The following is a 19,848-nucleotide window of genomic DNA, read 5'->3' as shown; positions in this document are numbered from 1 at the left end:
CGCCGGGACCACAATAAAAGTGTCCCCCGGCTGTGGCATTATGTACCTGGCTAGTGGAGCCCGGTGCTGGTTTTAAAAATACAGGGGACCCCTACGCTTTTTGTCCCCCATATTTTTGGAACCAGGACCAGGCACAGAGCCCGGTGCTGGTTGATGAAATATGGGGGAACCCCTGTCATTTTTTCCCCCATATTTTGTCAACCAGGACCGGCTCAAAGAGCCCGAGGCTGGTTGTGCTTAGGAGGGGAGACTCCACGCAATTTTTTTTCAGAATTTTAAAGACTTTAAACACCTTTTTAAGGTACAGTACACAATGAAGCCCTGCACGGATCTCACAGATTCTGCCGGGATTCCTTGTCTTTTGTCAGGCAGTGTTTTACTCATCACTCCCGTAAAACACTGCCTGACATTACGAATCGCATCGACATAGGAAAATACGAATTGGGAAAAGTCGGCAGCTTAGTGAATGACCGTATCAGGATTCAAAAAGTTGCAGTAAAATGCACCCGATACCATTCGAGATCAAACACCCTTCAAAACGGCCAAAACACAAATCTTTGTAAATATACCCCCATGTTTGGCCGATGGTCTATTGATTCGTATTTGTGTGGACGGCAGGATATCTCAATACAAACTAGTAAAACTCTGCTGTGATTGCTGTTTAGTAAATTACCGAGTTGCATTTTTGTATGAAGATGCAAACTCGAATAAAATCGAGAGCTTAGTAAATTTCCCTAATTGACTGATAAACTCAGTAACACAAGAGACTCAATAATAACAATAATTTCTGAGGGGTTGGAGCTTGATTGGTTCATCTAACCACAGTGAAAAGGTTTCAATTACAATGAGATAGATCTTTGTTTTGTGAGCTTTTGAAAACTGTGATATGGTTGAGAATATTCAATATTCATTGTTTAGTGCTTGTGAGTTTTCCAGTACTTAAAGGGAAATATACAGAGGCGTATCTAGCACGGGGCGAGCAGGGCATGTGCCCTGGGCGCCGTGGAAGCCCCAACAGAGGGGGCGCCACCGGCACGGCCCGCTCACCCCATGCGACAGGGATTCCGCCGGCGCTACCTGCGGCGCTCTCCCTGTCTCCCCGGCTGCTGTGCCTGTCACACTGGACAGGCAGCGGCAGCCAGGAGCCTCCCCTCACCCCCCCCTCCTCCCTGCACATTGTACTGTACGCGATCGCGAGTGCGCGCGACCGCGACCTCGGAGGTGCGCGCGCGCGTGCGCGGCCTTAACAGGTGAGTGGGCTTTAATTATGTTTATATATTTTTTTTCTGTCGGGAGAGGGGGGTGCGGGACAGTGTGTGTGTGTTTATTGTGTGTGAGTGTGTGTTAATTGTGTGAGTGTGTGACAGTGTGAGTGTGTTAATTGTGTGCGTGTGGGACAGTGTGAATGTGTGTTAATTGTGTGTGTGGGACAGTGTGAATGTGTGTTAATTGTGTGGGTGTGTTAATTGTGTGTGTGGGAAAGGGTGAATGTGTGTTAATTGTGTGTGTGTGGGACAGTGTGAATGTGTGTTAATTGTGTGGGTGTGTTAATTGTGTGTGTGGGACAGTGTGAGTGTGTGTTAATTGTGTGAGTGTGTTAATTGTGTGTGTGGGACAGTGTGAGTGTGTTAATTGTTTGTGTGTGTGGGACAGTGTGCGTGTGTGTTATTTGTGTGTGTGGGACAGTGTGCGTGCGTGTGTGTTAATTGTGTGTGTGTGTGTGTGGGACAGTGTGCGTGTGTGTTAATTGTGTGTGTGGGACAGTGTGCGTGTGTGTTAATTGTGTGTGTGTGTTAATTGTCCCGGCGGTTATTGGCGTCTGTAGTGTGCGCCCCGTCCTCCTCCGCTGCCGCTGACAGGAGCGGCGGTGTGCGGCTCTCCCCCTCCTCCGCCGGCTCCGTCCTCCCGTCGTGGCCCTGCAGTGTGTGGTCTCCCCAGCAGCAGCAGCAGGTTAGTCTCTCTCTCCCACCCCCCTCCTACTCCTGCCCCCCCCCCCCCTCTCTCTCTCTCTCTCTTTCTCTCTCTCTCTCCTCCTGTGGATTGAAGTTTGTAAGTTTCATTTTTAGATGTACCCCTATTGGATTCTACTGGACAAGTGGACGTGATCGGCGTGGGATGTAGGTAAGTAATCTGTCTCTCAGTTTTACAGGTACCCCTATTGGATTCTACTGGACAAGTGGACGTGACCGGCGTGGGATGTAGGTAAGTAATCTGTCTCTCATTTTTACAGGTAACCCTATTGGATTCTACTGGACAAGTGGACGTGACCGGCGTGGGATGTAGGTAAGTAATCTGTCTCTCATTTTTACAGATTCCCCTACTGGATTCTACTGGACAAGTGGACGTGACCAGCGTGGGATGTCGGTAAGTAATCTGTCTCTCATTTTTACAGGTACCTCTATTGAATTCTACTGGACAAGTGGACGTGATCGGCGTGGGATTTAGGTAAGTAATCTGTCTCTCATTTTTACAGATTCCCCTATTGGATTCTACTGGACAAGTGGACGTGACCGGCGTGGGATGTAGGTAAGTAATGTGTCTCTCATTTTTACAGCTACCCCTATTGGATTCTACTGGACAAGTGGACGTGACCGGCGTGGGATATAGGTAAGTATGTGTGAGTGTGTCAGTGTGTTTTAATAAATTTTTACTGTCACGGTGTGTGAGTTGTGTTTTTATTTGGGTATTTTTTCTGTTGTAGAACTACAGGTACCGGCGGGCCCGTTATTTCCCTGCATGTTGGTACTTGAGATTCTCCGAGTACCAGCAAGCGGGGGAGGCTTTCTGGGCCTTGTAGTTCCACAACAAAAAACAATATTCTTTTTTTACTTACATGGCTATCAGCCTCCCATCCACAGCCCACGGATGGGGGGGACAGCCTCGGGCTTCACCCCTGGCCCTTGGGTGCCTGGAGGGGGGGTGACACACTCCTCCAGGGAACCCCGGCCAGTGGTGACTAGTTGGGGGGGTAATGCCACGGCCGCAGGGACCTACATAAATGTGTCCCCCGGCTGTGGCATTATGTCCCTGGCTAGTGGAGCCCGGTGCTGGTTTTAAAAATACGGGGGGACCCCTACATCTTTTGTCCCCCGTATTTTTGGAACCAGGACCGGACTAAGAGCCCGATGCTGGTTGTCTAAATACGGGGAACCCCTGTCCAATTTTTTCCCAGTATTTAAACAACCAGGACCGGCTCAAAGAGCCCGAGGCTGGTTATACTTAGGAGGGGGGACCTCACGCAGTTTTTTTTTACATTTTTAACCCATTCAGACCCTTCTCCATTAAGTTAATGGAAGCCCTGGACAACAAAATTGCATTCATGTCCTCCTCCCACTCCCTTCCCAGTCCCAAACACAAATTATTATTTTTTTCTATAAAAATGTACAATATATCACAAGTATGATGAGCAGGCAGGCAGCGGGCATTGGCGGCTTTGGACTGAGTTGCAAATTAGTGGCGGAGGGCTGGGTCAGTTGATGGTGGGCGAGTTTGTAACCCATTGGTGGTGGTAGCGGGCATCGGCTCAGAGGCAGTGGCGGGCATTGGCTCGGTGGCGGTAGGGGTCATCGGCAGGATTCGGCAGACATTATGGCTGTAGTGCCTCACCGCACATCACTGACTTCACCGCACGCCACTGGTGTGTGGGACAGTGTGCGTGTGTGTTAATTGTGTGTGTGGGACAGTGAGTGTGTGTTAATTGTGTGTGTGTGTGGAACAGTGTCAGTGTGTGTAAATTTTTGCAGTCCAGTGTGTGTGTGGGGGAGAGGAAAGTATGAGAATGTGTGTGTGTGTGTGTAGTCTGAGTGGGTGTGTGTAGGATTTGGGGGTGGCCAGTCTGTGTGTGTGTAATCAGTGTGTGTGGGATGTACTAATGGCCATTTACCGAAGAGAGATATGTATTAAACCACGTGCAATGAGATGCCCTTCTCACTCACCATCCAGCTGGGTGGGCGAGCCGGGCGGGTGGAAAGCCAGCAGCAGGGGCAGCATGCCGGATATCAGCAGCCGAGGGTGGGGGCTGTAAGGCACGTGTGGAGCCCAAAGCCGGAGATCAGCAGCATGTTGACTGGCAATAAGCAGCTTCTGCTTCCGCGTTCAACATGCTGCTGATCTCCGGCTTTGGGCTACGCAGGGTTCGGGGGATGGGTGTCCTCTGCCGGTGTACTGCAGCTCCAGGGGTGCGGGCTCCGGAGGCTTTCAGCGCTGTTGAATATCCAGCTGCCTCAAGTATGTACAGCCCGCACCCTCTGCTGCTGATATCCGGCATGCTGCTGCTGGCTGTCCCCCCGCCCGGCTCGGCCACACAGCTGTATGGTGAGAAGGGCATCTCAGTTCCTGAGGTTTAACACATATGCCTCAGAAAATGGCCTCTGCGGTAAACGATACTAATGCTTACCGTGACAGTAACAGCGGGTGAGGAAGGCGCACATCGGGATCCTGCAGCATGAAACAAGAACCCCTTCGGAGCGCAGCAGACCACACTGAAAAAGGTGCATACCCGGTGCGGTGCTCTGCATCCCGGGTGGTGCCGAAGATGTGGAGTGTCGGAGGTGGCAGAAGCGCCGCAGCTTGGGGTGAGAAACCGCTGCAGCCCTTCCGCTGCTAAACTCTGCAATTAGTCTATTAAGGGGGTGGGCTCCCCTCATCATAGTGCCCCACAGGCCATGTTAATTCTGGGGGTAGGATCCCCTAACTCTATAATGGGAATTTTGGCTCATATCATGTGCTGTAACGTGAATTTTGGCTCATACCGTGTGCTATAATGTGAATTTCGGCTCATACTATGTGGGGTAATGTGAATTTTGGCTCATTCCGTGTGCTGTAATGTGAATTTCGGCTCATACCGTGTGCTGTAATGTGAATTTCGGCTCATACCATGTGGAGTAATGTGAATTTTGGCTCATACCGTGTGCTATAATGTGAATTTCGGCTCATACCGTTTGCTATAATGTGAATTTCGGCTCATACCGTGTGCTATAATGTGAATTTTGGCTCATACCATGTGGGGTAATGTGAATTTCGGCTCATACTGTGTGCTATAATGTGAATTTCGGCTCATGCCGTGTGAGGTAATGTGAATTTCGGCTCATACTGTGTGCTATAATGTGAATTTCGGCTCATACCGTGTGCTATAATGTGAAAGGGGCACCAGTACTAGATAGTATAAGGGGTCCTACTACACTGAAGGACACGCCCCTTTTGAGTGACCGCGCCCCTTTTCCAGAGCGCGCGCGCCGAAGGCGCGCGCATAATTGCTATCTGCACTCTTTCATTCCGCCTTCAAAAATTCAACTTCGACCACTGCACCTACATCTGTACATACACACCCTGACATCTTTATATGCAGTGACACCGGTGGCGTCTGCACATACTTTCCTTTTGTATTTTTTTTTTATTATCATTTTATTTATTTGTTATTTTTATTAAAAAAAAAATTTTTTGGGGGGGGGCGCCGCCATTATTGATCTTGCCCTGGGCTCCAAAAACCCTAGTTACGCCTCTGGAAATATATACTTTGATCAATGGGGAAACATGAATCCCAATAACGCCATGTACAAAGCAGAAAAGACATAGGGGGTAATTCAGAGTTGATCGCAGCAGCAAATTTTTTAGCAGTTAGGCAAAACCATGGGGGTAATTCCAAGTTGATCGCAGCAGGAAATTTTTTAAGCAGTTGGGCAAAACCAGTGTAAAAATAAAGCAGCCAGTATTTACCCTGCACAGAAACAAAATAACCCACCCAAATCTAACTCCCTCTGCAAATGTTAAATCTCCCCCCCCTGCAGTGCACATGGTTTTGCCCAACTGCTAAAAAAATTCCTGCTGCGATCAACTTGGAATTACCCCCCATGTGCACTGCAGGGGGGGCAGATATAACATTTGCAGAGAGAGTTAGATTTGGGTGGGTTATTTTGTTTCTGTGCAGGGTAAATACTGGCTGCTTTATTTTTACACTGTAATTTAGATTTCAGTTTGAACACACCCTGCACCCAAATCTAACTCTCTCTGCACATGTTATATCTGCCCCAGCTGCAGTGCACATGGTTTTACCCAACTGCTAACAAATTTGCTGCTGCGATCAACTCTGAATTAGGCCCATAGGGGGTCATTCCGTGTTCATTGCTAGCTGCATTCGGTCGCTGTGCAGCGATGAGGCAAAAAAACGGCACTTCTGCGCATGCGTATGCGGCGCGATACGCACGCACGTCGTACTTTTACAGCGGCTGATGTAGTTTCACACAGGGCCTAACAAAGCTTTTCAGTCGCACTGCTGACCGCAGAGTGATTGATATGAAGTGGGCGTTTCTGGGTGTCAACTGACCGTTTTCAGGGAGTGTTCGAAAAAACGCAGGCGTGCCAGGAAAAACGCAGGCATAGCTGGGTGAACGCAGGGCGTGTTCGTGATGTCAAAACAGGAACTGAATAGTCTGAAGTGATCGCAAGCGCTGAGTAGGTATTCAGCTACTCTAAAACTGCACAAAAAAACGTTGCCGCCGCTCTGTGATCCTTTCGTTCGCACTTCTGCTAAGCTAAAATACACTCCCAGTGGGAAGCGGCATAGCGTTTGCATGGCTGCTAAAAACAGCTAGCGAGCGAACATCTCGGAATGACCCCCATAGTCCCACAGTACATATCTTTATGTACAAACACACAGACATGCCCTCTGCCTCACGTGTACATATGAGTGGAGTCACGTTACACTGTGAGACATGCCCTGGTAAAAATACTCCATGGCTAATTTGCATATTGCAATCTCATGATGGAAAGAGCAAAAAATTATTACAAAACCTGTGTAAATGACCTCTTCCGGAATATACTCATTCATTAACCTCACCTTTTACATTTTTCTTGTGAAACTCTATTTCGTTTAGCTTCATTTTTATGTTAAATCATGAAGGGATGTGAAGAATGTCTTTATTTCATGTTGACACTCACACTTTAATGTTTTTATTACATTGGTTTAATTTTGACTATAAATGTGCTTTCCTGTGTAAAGTGTGCCAAAAAGAGGCAATATATATTTCCTATGGAAAGTACATCCCTGTACCATCACCTACCATGATGTATAACAATCAAGTCCTTTTGGTGGTCATATGCCAATAATGGCATTAAATGTATAGGTTTAACTATGGTAAATAAGATTTATTAGAGCTTGCAAAAATTATTGTAAAAAAATAGGTGTAAGCTGCATAGTTGGCAGATAAATAATGATTTGGGTTTAGCTTAGCTTACCGCGTAATTGCAGGAGCAGCTTAAATTGGAGGTTGGCTGCATAAATGTGCAGCTTGATGGCTGGGATTTCTCTGCAGCATGAGTTGGATTATAGACAGGACTTGTCAGTAAATGGTTCAGGCTGCCATGTGTCCCATTGTTTGGAGCTGGTTGGATTTTAAGCAAATCTGTTTAAAAAGAAGTTATTGATATCAATAATTGAGAAACCTTATTCATACAAATAAAAACATTACCTTAAAGCAAAGTTGCACAACCTATTTGCTCGGAGGGCTACACTGGAAAATAATACTTAAGTTGTTTATTAATCATACTATACATATGTTATTAGTTAAATACAATGCGTGGCAGAAGGCAGCATTACACAAGTTGTACTCGGTAGCAGTTCTTGCCTCGGGCAAGCAGGCTTTTTGCACGGGGCACCGCTGTCCCCAGGGTGCCGCCGCCGGCGTGGCAAGAGCCACTACTGATCCCCGCTCCTGATCCCCTCTCCCCGGCTGCAGCAGGCGCCGTGGGCTGTGTGGGCGCCCGCTGCAGCCGGCTCCACTGACAGACACTAGAATAGAACCAACAAAGCCAGTGATCACCCAGATGGCCACACACGATAAGATTTTTTAAACGGTCCGTGTGTGGGCACGTCAACAATGCGATGTGCGAACGTGTGGGTTGTTCGTCACCTCCTCTGATCTGTTCGACATGCAGACAGATCTGAGGAGGTGACGAACGATGCCATGCTACTAAATGCTGCATGGCCCTGCTCTCCCTCCCACGTTGTCGCTCGTTGTTGTCCGCATCTGCAAATGTGTGTGCACTTGCCGATGCCGTCACCCCACTGGGTCCTGTCACTAGCGATATGTCGCAGGAGAACACATCGCACCATGTGTGAGCACCCTAAGGAAATGACCAACCAACAGGTGTTATGGACATGAAATAGACATTTTAGAGAGATGTAAGATACTGTTCTCCCTCTTCCTTTTATTTATACAGTAGTACAGAAATGAATCTTCACTAACATAGCCTCTTTGACTATAACCAGGTGTTCAACTCACACAGATAATTGAACTCAAAGCCCCATACACACAGGGGAGATGTGTGCTGAGCGATCTAGCATAGACCGCTCAGCACACATCTTTTCCCGGCTCAGCATTTGCATACCAAATCTAGAGCTGGCGATAGCGACACGCAGGACCGCGCATCGCTGTCGCCGGCACCCTACACACGGAGAGATCTGTGCTTAATTTCTAAGAAATCTAGTCAGATTGCTAAGAATTTAAGCACTTATCTCTCCGTGTGTACCCCCCTTAAGAGGCACAAACTAAGGGGGAGAGTTAGCAAATTTTGTTGAGAGATAAAGCTCATAGGGTCTATGTACTAAACCTTGGAGAGTGATAAAGTGGAGAGATAAAGTACAAGCCAATCAGCTCCTAACTGTCATGCTACAGAATGTGTTTTTCACAGCTACTGTAACTACTACAGCCTGAATGCTTATATCAAGCCATGCCAAACTCATCCACAGAACTGCCATTGTACTGTTATTATCTGAGATTTCACTTATTCAGACATATTTAGTATATTTATTTTCAGAAGTAACCATGCTTATTATTGGCACCAGCACTCTATCACTTATCTCAGTTGTGGATTACAGTATGGATGGTTGGTGCAATAAACCAGGGCTCAGGGCGGTACAGTAGTAGCCCTGGGACTATGGTCTTACCTCAAACATCCTTACTATAAGTATATGTATATCTACATATAATAAAACTGTAAGGGTTGTGTCTGCACATAGCAATTTTTTTATTAAATATACTTCTAGCAACTGTTTAGCTAAGTCATCCAATTCTGCTTTTGTGATACATTGTTATGGAATTATTACGTAGGCACTGCCGATGCCACACTTTCTGGAACTGTTTTTTTTATATTCAAGACTGAGCCACCGTGATTTGTTGTTCATTCACCATTATGCCCAATTGTGGGTGATAATAAAAGTTTAATTGTATGTTTGATTGAGTGCCCTTTCTCTACAATTCTTGTACACATATATATATATATATATATATATATATATATGTATATATATATATATATCATGTAGAAGCAGCACACACGTAAGATATACAGGACTCCTGGTGTCGTCCACAGTACTCCCCGGCTGGGAGTCCAAATATAGATTCAGGTAAGCAGAAACACTCCATTTACAAATGGCAAATGACACATCCGCCTGTACCATTTGCCATTTGTATACTGCTTATCTGTATAATATATATATAGCACACCTGGAATGCAAAGAGTTATATTTGTATGCATATATAAATGCAGGGTGGCCCATAAATGTTGAATACACCCTTATAATAAGAAAATGAGTGAGGAAATATTAATCTAGTGTCCACACATATGATATGGGAGTGGGAAAAAGCTTTTTAGGGTAAGTTTTCTCCCACTCCCATATCATATGTGTAGACACTGGATTAATATTTCCTTACTCATTTCCTTTTTTATAAGGGTGTTTCCACACTTATGGATCACCCTGTACATAGATATATATATATATATATATATATATACACAATCTATTTTGCATGAATGTCTGAATCAACAATCATTAATCAGGCAGGTTATCTTGACTTATGAAGTTTCAGTTTACACATTAGTCCAATAGATGGATCACCAAGATAAATACTACACGCTATGGTTACACATGATGTAAGTTAAAATACAGTATATGATAGAGTATCTGGTCATGCTATTTGCAACATTTTGTTGTTATGTTAAGTAGCAACAGGTTTTTGATCTATAAGATAATATTTGTTTGACTAAAGTGAACTTGTACTGGACTGTGATATTGATTGCTCCTTGAATTGGATATTGTTGTAAAGCATCTTTTTGTGTTAATCCCTTAAAGAAAAACTGTAAATATTGTGTACAAAGAAATGTTGTGATCAAAGCATACAATATCAAATATACATAACAATATTAGATACCACTACTGTCTTTGTAAAATTAGTTCCACTGAGCAATAACAGACATCCACGCAAGCCAAGCCACGGGCAAATGCTAGTTTCATATAACAGGAAACCATAGCTGTCTCATATATAGAAATTATACTGAACAGTGAATAAATGATGACATTGACAACTCACCACACATTAAGTTATAGAGTTCAAAATTATCAAAAGATTCTACTTCTGTTTGCTTTTTAAATCCTGGGCCATGTCCTATAAAGATCGCCTGAAAAACAGTAACAAATAATTTTGAACTCAAGGATCTTTAGGGACATTTATCATTCAGATGGGTAAGATTATTGAGTAGTGTGTAGACTGCGCATTGGATGTTCTCTGAATCGTTTCATCTCTCATCAAAAACGTTGTGGCTCATTTCTCAGATATATCAGCTGTGTACCTTTGTTAAGAATTAGATGTATTATAAGCCCGTTTGTGTTACGTTAAAAATGTAATTTGTGCCATATTTTCACATACAAACAGTACAGTTTATGTCCATAGTCTGAGTTGAGCTTATACTTGTGTCAATTTGCACTTGGAGAGATAGGCCAGGGGTGTTTATGTGTACAGTAAGAGCATAGAGATGCAATTCAATCATTCCACTTAGACATGCATCCACCTTTGACTTATACCTGCATAAGTGTTAATATAGAAACATATGTAAAATAGAGCTGGACCTTCTCCCACATGTGCTTTTTGGACAATTAGATCAGGGTTGTAACGGGTGTTGGTCTTGTGAAGCTGTACAGGGTGCAAAGCCGAGGGGGACCATGGACGCTGCTACTGTGGCACCCATTATAGTTTGTAGGGTGCCTGGGGAGGCTCTCCTCTATATAGAAATGTGCAGCGTGCATCCTTCCTGCTCTGACAACACTTGTTGTGTTACGTCATGATCTCACATATGCCGGGGATTAGTTATGCCAGCACAGGGTGTGTTGATACAATAGATTGTGGGTCATTTTGTTGTTTTACTAAGGAATGTGGGTTACAAGCCTAATTTAGGAGAGAAATTGCATGAGTAACTCTCAAGGGCTTTAAGTGGGATGCAGCTTATATTTAATGTGGTATAAGACATGACATAGGGCGAGATGTATTAATGAATGCATCCCGACAATGTCTTCCCTTCCAGGGTTTATGACCCATGTAAAGTATTATGCATGTGTCGCTATCGGTCGGCGCAAGCGCCAGTGGCCTCTATTGGAGTGTGATCACTTTGCATAAAAGGTGCCCATAGGCAATTTTCAGAGGTTTGACTGCATTTTTTTTCATTGATACATCCCGCCAATAGTGTACCTGAGTGGAATGTATCAATGTAAGAAATGTAGTCAAACCGCAGTTTTTGGATGTTTAAGGCAATACATACAGCTATGGATCCCCATATGTGTTAGAAACATCTACTGGCACAACAAGCCCCATACAATTCTATGGGGTTGCGATGTGTCCATATGCACCAAGCCCATGAATGCAATGCATAACTTTCCAGAACTTGTGCCCAATAGGTAACGCTATATCTATATGGCATCACATATGGGCTTCTCTCTGCAAAGTGGCCTGGGGAGGGATCTGAAGGATCCCTCCCTGATAGTGGCCACTAGTGCATGCACAGTCCAGGTCATAAACCCGGAAGTGAAGACATTGCTGGGACAGCTGGCTTTCCCGGAGCTATCAAGAAAAGAAGGATTATGAAAATGGCTGATGTTTCTGCAGGTGAGTATGCACATTAATGATGGTATTATAAATGTGATTATTAATACAACTCTCCCTCGGTCACAAATACTTTTCTAGGTATCAAAATGTTCTCTTTAATTAAAGACACCTATAGGTTTGTATCAGGTGAACTGTATATCGGACAGTGACAACTAATGTAGTGAGCTTGGTTGTAGATATTCTCCTGAAGCAGGAAAATTGGTAAATTCATTAAATTAAAACATGGCCACAAAACTAAATAAATATCACCACTGTACCATAAAATTATCATTTTAATATGAATTGTAAAGTACCTCCATGCTTTTGAAGCCATTGTCATATCCATGGTTCCCGCCTCCACAAAAGGTATATGTGTTGTCCCTATTTGAAATTAAGATACATTTATATTTTAAAACAATGCAGGAGAATATTGTTATTGTAATTATTTATGGGTGTTTAATTACTTTTATGAGGATAAAATTTGCATTGAGGCTTTCATTATGATCCTACATATCTGAAAACCAGAAGTAAACCAAAACCCTTCAATCAGGATTAGCATAGCAAATTAATTTTCTTGGAAATTTATGGTCACAGCTATTTGAGTCTTGAATATTCCCCTAATTTTCACTGAATTGTTTCCTACACTATCCAGCAAAAACATATAATCTCAGATTACAGAAGCATCTATATGGATTGAGGCATTATCTGTATTTCATTAAACATATATAATTACTGAATACATTTATACAATACAATGCTTTTTAAATTAGGTGCATGTGATGAGATTTTTTTTATATATTAATTATTATTAGAACTAACTTGCATAGATGAGTATGTACCCATAAACCTGCAAACACACACTGTCTATCAGAATCCATGAAAACCCGGAGTTCCACACTTCTACTGCAGGTGCAGGATGTACAGGTCTTGTTTTGTCTCCCTTAGAGGGAGCTGATCCCACAGAAATTAGGGCAATTGTGGTGAGACACAAGCCCTCTCACCACTGTAATGCCAGTTACCAGGGCTGTGTAAACTACCCTAGGACTGATGATCATTCACGCACAGGGTGGAGATCATTGTCACCCCTGATTGGTGTTTAATGCACACAGTGCGGAAACAGTCACCAGTAACAAGATGATTGTTCCGTGGTGACACTTTAGGTATTGACATAGGGTGAGTGTTGTGATCTACTAGATCTTCTCACTTATGCTGCTCACGTTTTATCTGGTTCACAAATCATCTTTTTTTACCCTGTTTGTAAAAAGTACATATGGAACACTGTAAATGGTATTGAAAGAATGAAAATGTATCTTTTTTGCTGCCAACGCCAGTTATAGCATTCTGTGGGCACTTCTTTGTACAGAAAAGTTAGTTTTATTTGACATCACTCCTGTGCTGCATTCAACAAGTAGCTGAATATTACTCAAAGTGAGTATATATCTGATGCTAAGAAGTAAGATAGGTCAAAATTCAAAAGGAAATATATACAATACATAAGATTATTAGTGCAGTTTTTTTACTATACCTTACAAAAAGCCACTGGTTGTCCACGTAGATGTGAACTTTGTCGATACGAATGTGGTTGGCATAATGAAATCGCTTAGGGAGGTCATACTTCATGTAAGGCTTGAAATGCTGACCTGTCTTACGACACTAAGGACAACCATAACACAAGTTAATAATTAGAATTTTAAATGAATAAGTTACGAAAACAATGAAAGTCTAATGATCATCATGCATGTGAACTGTGATAAAAACATAAATGAATATAGGAATCAGATGTGTATTGGATAACTATACTGGATTTCAAATTGAGTTCTACTGTAAGTAGGGGTGTGCACCGGGCCATTTTTCAGGTTTTGTGTTTTGGTTCTGTATCTCCTTAGTGTTTTGGATTGGTTTTGGCAAAAATGCCCTTGTGTGTTTTGGTTTTGGATCATAAAAAAAAAAATCATAAAAACAGCTAAAATAACAGAATTTTGGGGGTGTTTTTGTTACTGCAGTATTACTAAACTCAATAACATTCATTTCTACTCATTTCCAGTAAATTTTGACCACCTCACCAACATAGGCCAAAGCCTGGCTAAGCAACAGAGCAGCGGCACATACGCACGGCAGTTATTTCTAAAAATGTTCTACAAATTAGTACTGTATTAGCAATAAGCAATCGAACCAACTTGCAAGTACTATCAATAGAAAACAATCCAACACAGAAATTTCCTGAGAATCGTGTGTAGAATATCATTGCTCTAAAGTAGTTACCAAACAGCAAAGAAAAACAAAACAAAACCACGTGTAAAATAGCAACAGCAGGCATTGATGCCCTCTATAAGTGCACATGCCCCCAGCACATGCCTATTCGTAGTGCCCAGTCTATACCTCCCTCCTGTGGGACCTAGGTCACTGCTGACTGGCACCCTGTGCCCATGTAAAGCCCAAATCAATCAGCTGTTTTGTCGAGCAGCTCCCCAAAATCTCCCCAATCACAAAAACAGCATTCCGTATCTGCATAGTACAGTGCAGAATACTTTGGAACACACAGTTAAATATTGACCAGGTTACAGTTCTGGTCAGATTCAGCGCTGGTTGGATACAGTGCAGGTCAGACACAGTGCAGGTTACAGTGCGGGTTGGATACAGAGCGAGTCAGATACAATGCAGGTAGTATAGAATGCAGGTTACAGTGTGGGTCAGATACAGTGCAGGTGGATACAGGGCAGGTTGGATACAGTGTAGATGGAATTCATTGCTGGTTGTAAATAGTGCAGGTCGCATACAGGCCCTCATTCCGAGTGTATCGCTAGCTGCTTTAGTTCGCAGCGCAGCGTTCAGGCAAAAAAATGGCAAATCTGCGCATGCGTATGGGGCGCACTGCGCACGTGCGTCGTACTTTCACAAAAGCTGATGCAGTTTTACACAAGCTCTAGCGACGCTTTTCAGTCGCACTGCTGGCCGCAGAATGATTGACAGGAAGTGGGTGTTTCTGGGTGGTAACTGACAGTTTTCGGGGAGTGAATGAAAAAATGCAGGCGTGCCAGATAAAAAGGCAGGAATGGCTGGAAAAACGTAGGCGTGGCTGGGTGAGCGCAGGAACTAAATAGTCTGAAGTGATCGCAAGCTAGGAGTAGGTCTCAAGCTACTCAGAAACTGCACAATCTTTTTTTGTAGCTGCGCTGCGATCCTTTCGTTCGCACTTCTGCTAAGCTAAGATACACTCCCAGAGGGCGGCGGCTTAGCGTTTGCACTGCTGCTAAAAGCAGCTAGCGAGCGAACAACTCGGAATGAGGGCCACAGTGCGGGTCGGATACAGTGTGGGTCAGATACAGTGCAGGTTACAGTGCGGGTTGGATACAGTACAGGTCAGAGTACAGTTGGATAGAGTGCAGGTTACCGTACTGGTTGGATACAGTAAACGTTGGCTACAGTGCAAGGTCAGATACAGTGCAGGCCGGATACAGTGCGGGATACAGTTTGGGTCGGATACAATGCAGGTCGGAGTGCGGGTTGGACACAGTGTAGGTTACAGTGGACTGTTTGTTTTTACCCAGTTTTGTCATCTAATTGTGTCCAGTTGTAAAACGTAACGGAATTAACTGCGCTATATAAGAAACTGTTAATAAATAAATAATAATACAGTGCAGGTTGGATACAGTGCGCTTTGGATACAGTGTGGAATACAGTGGGATGATGAAGATTTGCCTCGTTCTAGTTTCCGAGTCAGGCGGTAAAACCCAAGCCTGACTCGGATCCAGGCTCAATTGGTGAAGTCCGGTAGGGTTCGGTTCTCAGAGAACCGAACCCGCTCATCTCTAGTATGGAGGTATCGGCAGTGCAGTGGTGCTAGCTGTGTCAGCAGTGCATGCGGTTTCCTCAGTGCAGGGATGCCGGCAGTGTCGGCAGCGCAAGGGTGCCGGAAGTGTCCTCACTGCAGTGGTGCTGGCAGTGTCTTCAGTGCTGGGGTGTCGGCAGTGTCAGCAATGCGGTAGTGCCGGAGGTATCCTCAGTGCAGGAGTGCCGTCAGTGTCCTTAGTGCAGGGGTGCCGGCAGTGACGGCAATGCGGGAGTGCCGAAGGTCTCCTCAGTGCAGGAGTGCTGGCAGTGTCGGCAGTGCCGGAGGTATTCTCAGTGCAGGAGTGCCGCTAGTCTCCCCAGTGCAGGGGTGCTGGCAGTGCGGGAGCAGTAGCGGATCTTGCCACGGGCAAGCAGGACATTTGCCCGGGGCGCCGCCTTCCGGAAGGCGCCGCACCATGGCAAGATTCGCTACTGTGCCCCCCGCTATATCCCGCTGTGTCCTCCGCAGTGAAGGGAACTAGATGCTACGCGTCTAGTCTCCCTTCCTGGAGAGGACCTTCCGAGCCCGGCACTGAGCATAAAAACGCAGACCCGGCGCTGCACACACCTCGCCCTGCTCTCCCTCTACTGATTCGCGGCTGCACTCACATGCCCCACCCACCAGCTCGCTGATTGCCTGCAGCTCTTTTACCCCGGCCCCCAGCTGGCTGGACGCACGGTGCTGCTGGATAGTGGAGCTGTCGGGCTCTGTGCTGCACCCCGGCTCAAAAGAGAAGCAGCCAGGTCGCCCTCCGCAATATGCCTGAGTGGTGTCTCCTCACAGTGACAGGTGCTGTTACTCTGCAACACGTTACCTGAGCTCTGTGGGTGCCTCTGTATCCATATTCACAAATGGGGGCACAACTCTACAGGGGGCATAACTGACCACACCCCCGGTATGAATCCACGCCCTATTCTCCGCCCAGGGCGCCAAAATACCTAGAACCAGCCCTGTGCGGGAGTGCCGGCAGTGTGGGAGTGTCAGCAGTGCAGGCTGCGGTGCTATTAGCGCTGTGGGGGCATCCATCTTGCCCCATTGTAGTCTATGGGGACACACTGGCTGAGAGCCGTGACAGACGGCTCTCTCAGCCAATCAGTGGTCTTCCATAGGCTACTATGGAGCCCGTCATCTGAGCCAAAACCTCAGGATCCGACAGCAGAATCCTGAGGTTTTGGCTTGCTTGGGGATTCGGGGCATGCAGGCAGATCCGAGCAATGGCTCGGATCGCCCCGGATCCCCTATGTTCGGGTGGGTTTGGTTCTCTGAAAACCAAACCGCTCATCTCCACTTGTAAGTACTGTATATCAGTGGCGTAACTACTGCCCCCGCAGCCCTCGCGCTGGCTTGGAGGCGCAGGGCTATGGGGGCGCCGCTACTTATTTAGCGCAGATTGACATGCGGACGAGCCATCCACATGTCAATCTGCTGTCTCCCTCCTTCCCTCCGCTGATGATGCTGCTGTTGCTGCTTCTTGAGGGGAGGAGAGCGCGCAGCGTGCGCCTCTCCTGCCCCTCTGTGTCTACTTTAAATTCGGCGCTGGCCAGTGAGCCAATCGGAGCTTGCGGTCCGGCAGCCAAGGCTCCCGATTGGCTGCCGGACCGCAAGCTTTGATTTGGTTCAATGATCGGCGCCTAATTGAAAGTAGACACCCGCACCGCCAGAGACTGAGCTGAGGGGCAGGAGAGGTGCACGCTGCGCTCTCCTCCCCTAACACTAAAACACAGGGCAACAGCAGCGCGGTAAGGAGGGAGGGGACACAGGACATATGTAACTGGCACTGGGGGCATATCTGAATCTGGCAGTGGCACTGGGGGTATATCTGGCATTGGGGGGCATTTCTGTATCTGGCATTGTGGGGCATTTCTGTATCTGGCATTGGGGGGCATTTATGTATCTAGCACTGGGGGCATCTCTGTATCTGGCATTGGGGGGCATTTATGTATCTGGCCCTGGGGGCATATCTGAATCTGGCACTGGGGGCATATCTGGCATTGGGGGCATTTATGTATCTGGCACTGGGGGCATATCTGGCATCGGGGGGCATTTATGTATCTGGCACTGGGGGGCATATCTGGCATTGGGGGGCATTTATGTATCTGGCACTGGGGACATATCTGGCATTCTGGGGCATTTCTGTATCTGGCACTGGGATCATCTCTGTATCTGGCACTGGGGGCATATCTGGCACTGTGGGGGCATTTCTGTATCTGGCACTGGGGGGACAGGTGTATCTGGCACTGGGGGCATTTATGTATCTGGCACTGGGGGCATCTCTATCTGGCACTGGGGGCATTTCTGTATCTGGCACTGGGGGCATCTCTGTATCTGGCACTGGGGGCATATGTGGCACTGGGAGCACAGCCCTAGCAACAAGCATTACCCTCTGGTTACAAGCACAACACCCAGCTCATGAAACCCCTGGTAACGCATATGACACCCTGAGCATGACAACCCCTGGCACTGTGCATGGAACCAAGAGCATGAAATCCCTGGCAACGAGCAGGTAATTTAAAAGTAATTAGAAGCCTTACTGTAGGTCTTAATGTGTAATGGGCATTGCGGTGTGTGGCATAGTGTGTCACGGACATTGCGGTGTGTGGTATAATGTGTCACAGGCATTACGGTGTGTGGTATACTATATCATGGACATTATGGTATGTGGTATAATGTCTCTGGCATTGCAGTGTGTGGCATAATTTTATAATGGGCATTGCAGTGTGTGGCATAATATGTCACATGCATTACGGTGTGTGCTATAATGTGTCAGGGGCATTACGGTGTGTGGCATATTGTGTAATGGGCATTATGGTGTGGCATTAGTCTAAGGGCCATTGCAGTGTGTGGCATAATGTGTAAGGGGCATTACTATAAGGAGGAAATATGACAAATAATGTTAGGGACATGAATCAGGATTATTTATTTCCCCTGTGGTGGCCAATGTCTCGGCGTGCAGGTTGCAAAACTGGGGTATAAGGAAGACTTTACCTGCATTGTCACGCCCCTTTCATTGAAGCCACACCCATTTTAGTGATGCCACGCCCCCTTTTCCGGCACGCGCATCTTCACTTTTATAGTGCCGTTTATGGGAGGGGCGGCGCCAGAGAATTTTTTGGCTTGGGGGAGAAAAATTCCTAGTTACGCCACTGCTGTATATTAATGATCAACATAGGTAAAATAAATTGATTTAATCTGTTCTACATAGCAGAGCTATCTCACAAACCTAAACTGCTTTCTACAGCGTAACTAAAGTTAAGTTAGAACAATGCAGACTTGCAAAACAATGCCTATTTTAGGCATACTTACCAACTGTCCTGGAATGTCTGGGAAAGTCCAGTTTCATGGGACTCTCCCGGACTCCAGTCAGAGTTGGACCATCTCCCACAAGCCACTAAATTCCTGCATAAAGTAAACCGCTTGGGGTCAGATGACACGATTTGCATCATCATGGCCCCACTCAGGCAGTCCCCTTCCTTCCTCAAATATAATCATACCCCAAACCTGACAACCCCCCTCTCTCAAATGCAAGCATTCCCCAGACCTGACAATATCCCCCTCTTTTCTCAATTATAATTCATTAGAAACCTGATAACTTCATCCCAGTTGCCTGGAGGCAAGATAAATGTTGTGTCCCCCTCCCCCATGAACTGAATAATTTCCTAGAATTGCACCCCCTCCCCCCTTAGACATGACAACCCCCTCCCTCTGAATTACAGTATAATTATTTACCAGAATTTACAGAGAGACCTCAGATCTATGGGGACGGCCAAATACTAAACTCGCCATCTCCTATTGATGCGGCCTCTTCAGTTACCTGCGGTGCGCTCTGCCCCTTCTTAGGAGATGAGACATCACGTATCATCTCAAGCCCAGTGTCCCACTAGCTAGTGCGCTGCACCAATAGAGGAGGGAAAGGAGGCGGAGACAGTCCAGCCAAGTGCACCACTCATATCAGCAGAGGGCATCCGGCATTTGTTTAAATTGTTTTTGATTCTGTTTAAGCAGGCTGCATTAGTGGTCGTGGCAGCTGCTGGTAACCACGCTGGATGCACCATCCTCCCTAGCAGCCTGCAGTGCAGCATGACCACGGTGTCAGGCTGCGCAGGC

General features: G+C 45.9%; 1 protein-coding gene across 2 annotated transcripts in view; it reads right to left on the bottom strand.

Annotated features, from left to right (window-relative positions):
• ENPP3 (ectonucleotide pyrophosphatase/phosphodiesterase 3) overlaps window positions 1–19,848 on the bottom strand; it is a 352,328-nt gene that overhangs the window by 145,154 nt on the left and 187,326 nt on the right. For both annotated transcript variants that reach the window (XM_063917307.1, XM_063917306.1), the window contains exons 15-18: window positions 13,438–13,565; window positions 12,227–12,293; window positions 10,368–10,455; window positions 7,234–7,400 (exon numbers count right to left, since the gene is read on the bottom strand). In XM_063917307.1, coding sequence (XP_063773377.1) covers window positions 7,234–7,400; window positions 10,368–10,455; window positions 12,227–12,293; window positions 13,438–13,565 — 450 coding nt within the window. The remainder of the gene's footprint in view (window positions 1–7,233; window positions 7,401–10,367; window positions 10,456–12,226; window positions 12,294–13,437; window positions 13,566–19,848) is intronic.

Source organism: Pseudophryne corroboree, chromosome 4, assembly GCF_028390025.1.
Source record: "Pseudophryne corroboree isolate aPseCor3 chromosome 4, aPseCor3.hap2, whole genome shotgun sequence".
In the NCBI taxonomy this organism is placed as follows: domain Eukaryota; kingdom Metazoa; phylum Chordata; class Amphibia; order Anura; family Myobatrachidae; genus Pseudophryne; species Pseudophryne corroboree.
The sequence above is the reverse complement of the archived record's forward strand: the minus strand, read 5'-3'. Positions and strand labels throughout refer to the sequence as shown.